This window comes from Mustela nigripes, chromosome 2 (genome assembly GCF_022355385.1).
Source record: "Mustela nigripes isolate SB6536 chromosome 2, MUSNIG.SB6536, whole genome shotgun sequence".
NCBI classification, from domain to species: domain Eukaryota; kingdom Metazoa; phylum Chordata; class Mammalia; order Carnivora; family Mustelidae; genus Mustela; species Mustela nigripes.
In genome coordinates this window covers 205,617,587-205,618,777 of record NC_081558.1, presented here as the reverse complement: position 1 = coordinate 205,618,777, position 1,191 = coordinate 205,617,587, and the positions used below count along the sequence as shown (strand labels likewise).

The following is a 1,191-nucleotide window of genomic DNA, read 5'->3' as shown; positions in this document are numbered from 1 at the left end:
GAATAAAACTCATTCGTATAAACAGGAAAGTAGAAGATACTTTGTTCAGGCCTGTTTCCCTTGATTTTAGTGAGTTAAAATATTATCAACATCATAAGCCTGAAAGATACATTATGCTTTCAATAGAGAAAAAGGAATTAATTCCTTGAAGAAATTAATTATTTGGATCAAGAGAGAAGAAAGACTCACGAATAGAAAGAAATGTTATTTTTTGTGAAATGCTATGCAATAATATTATTATTTGGGGACCAAGACCCTCACAAATGAATTCTTTTTTGAAATAAGGATGATTATAGGTAGTTAAAATGAAGGTCTAATTTGGGGCAGGACTGTGTAGAGTGTATGAGTGTCTCCCCTCATTCAAGCCCTAAACTGGATAAAAAGTCCAAACAAAGTAAATCACCTTAATACCTCTGAAGCTTTATCTTATGGTTGAGGAACAACAAATTAATGCAATTAATTGTGAAATTAGCCAATGACATGACACGTGTTATGGTGACACCCACTCTGGGAACATATAAAAGATCTCTGCAGAGAGAAATGTCCATACCACAGTGAAGTAACACTTCTCCTCTCCTCATCTACCCAACAACAACCTCAGCAACCAACACGATGTGTGGCAGCTACTATGGAGGCTGTGGCTATGGACGCTGTGGCTATGGAGCCTGTGGCTACGGAGGCTGTGGCTATGGAGGCTGTGGCTACGGAGGCCTGGGCTGTGGCTATGGCTCCAGCTATGGCTGTGGCTTCCGCAGACTGGGCTGTGGCTATGGCTGTGGCTCTGGCTGTGGCTATGGCTATGGGTCCCGCTCCCTCTGTGGCTGTGGCTATGGCTGTGGCTCTGGCTGTGGCTGTGGCTATGGCTCCCGCTCCCTCTGTGGCTATGGATGTGGCTCTGGCTGCAGCTCTGGTTTTGGCTGCTACTAACTGAGGTCACCGTGGGAGACTCTCACCTTCCACACCTGGACATGGGATTCAACAGTTCTGACACTTTATGAGCCTCATGGTTGGGGGCTGATTATCCTGTATCACTGTTGTTAGACATGACTTTTTCTGAAGACTTGAACTCTGGTGCTTTCTTCGTCTGAACTATATTTCCTTCCTCTCCTCGTTATAACTCATGAAAAGTACAAGAATGTGAAAATTATCCTGTGAGCTCCTGTCAGGTGTCTCATCTGGGTGATGTTGTCA

The 1,191-nt window shown here is 43.9% G+C and overlaps 1 protein-coding gene across 1 annotated transcript; it reads left to right on the top strand.

Annotated features, from left to right (window-relative positions):
* The first annotated feature begins 612 nt into the window (after window positions 1-612).
* On the top strand, window positions 613-927 carry LOC132010647 (keratin-associated protein 6-5-like). The gene has a single exon (XM_059388390.1). It carries the CDS (start codon window positions 613-615, stop codon window positions 925-927), a length of 315 nt encoding a protein of 104 aa, XP_059244373.1.
* Window positions 928-1,191: the final 264 nt, after the last annotated feature.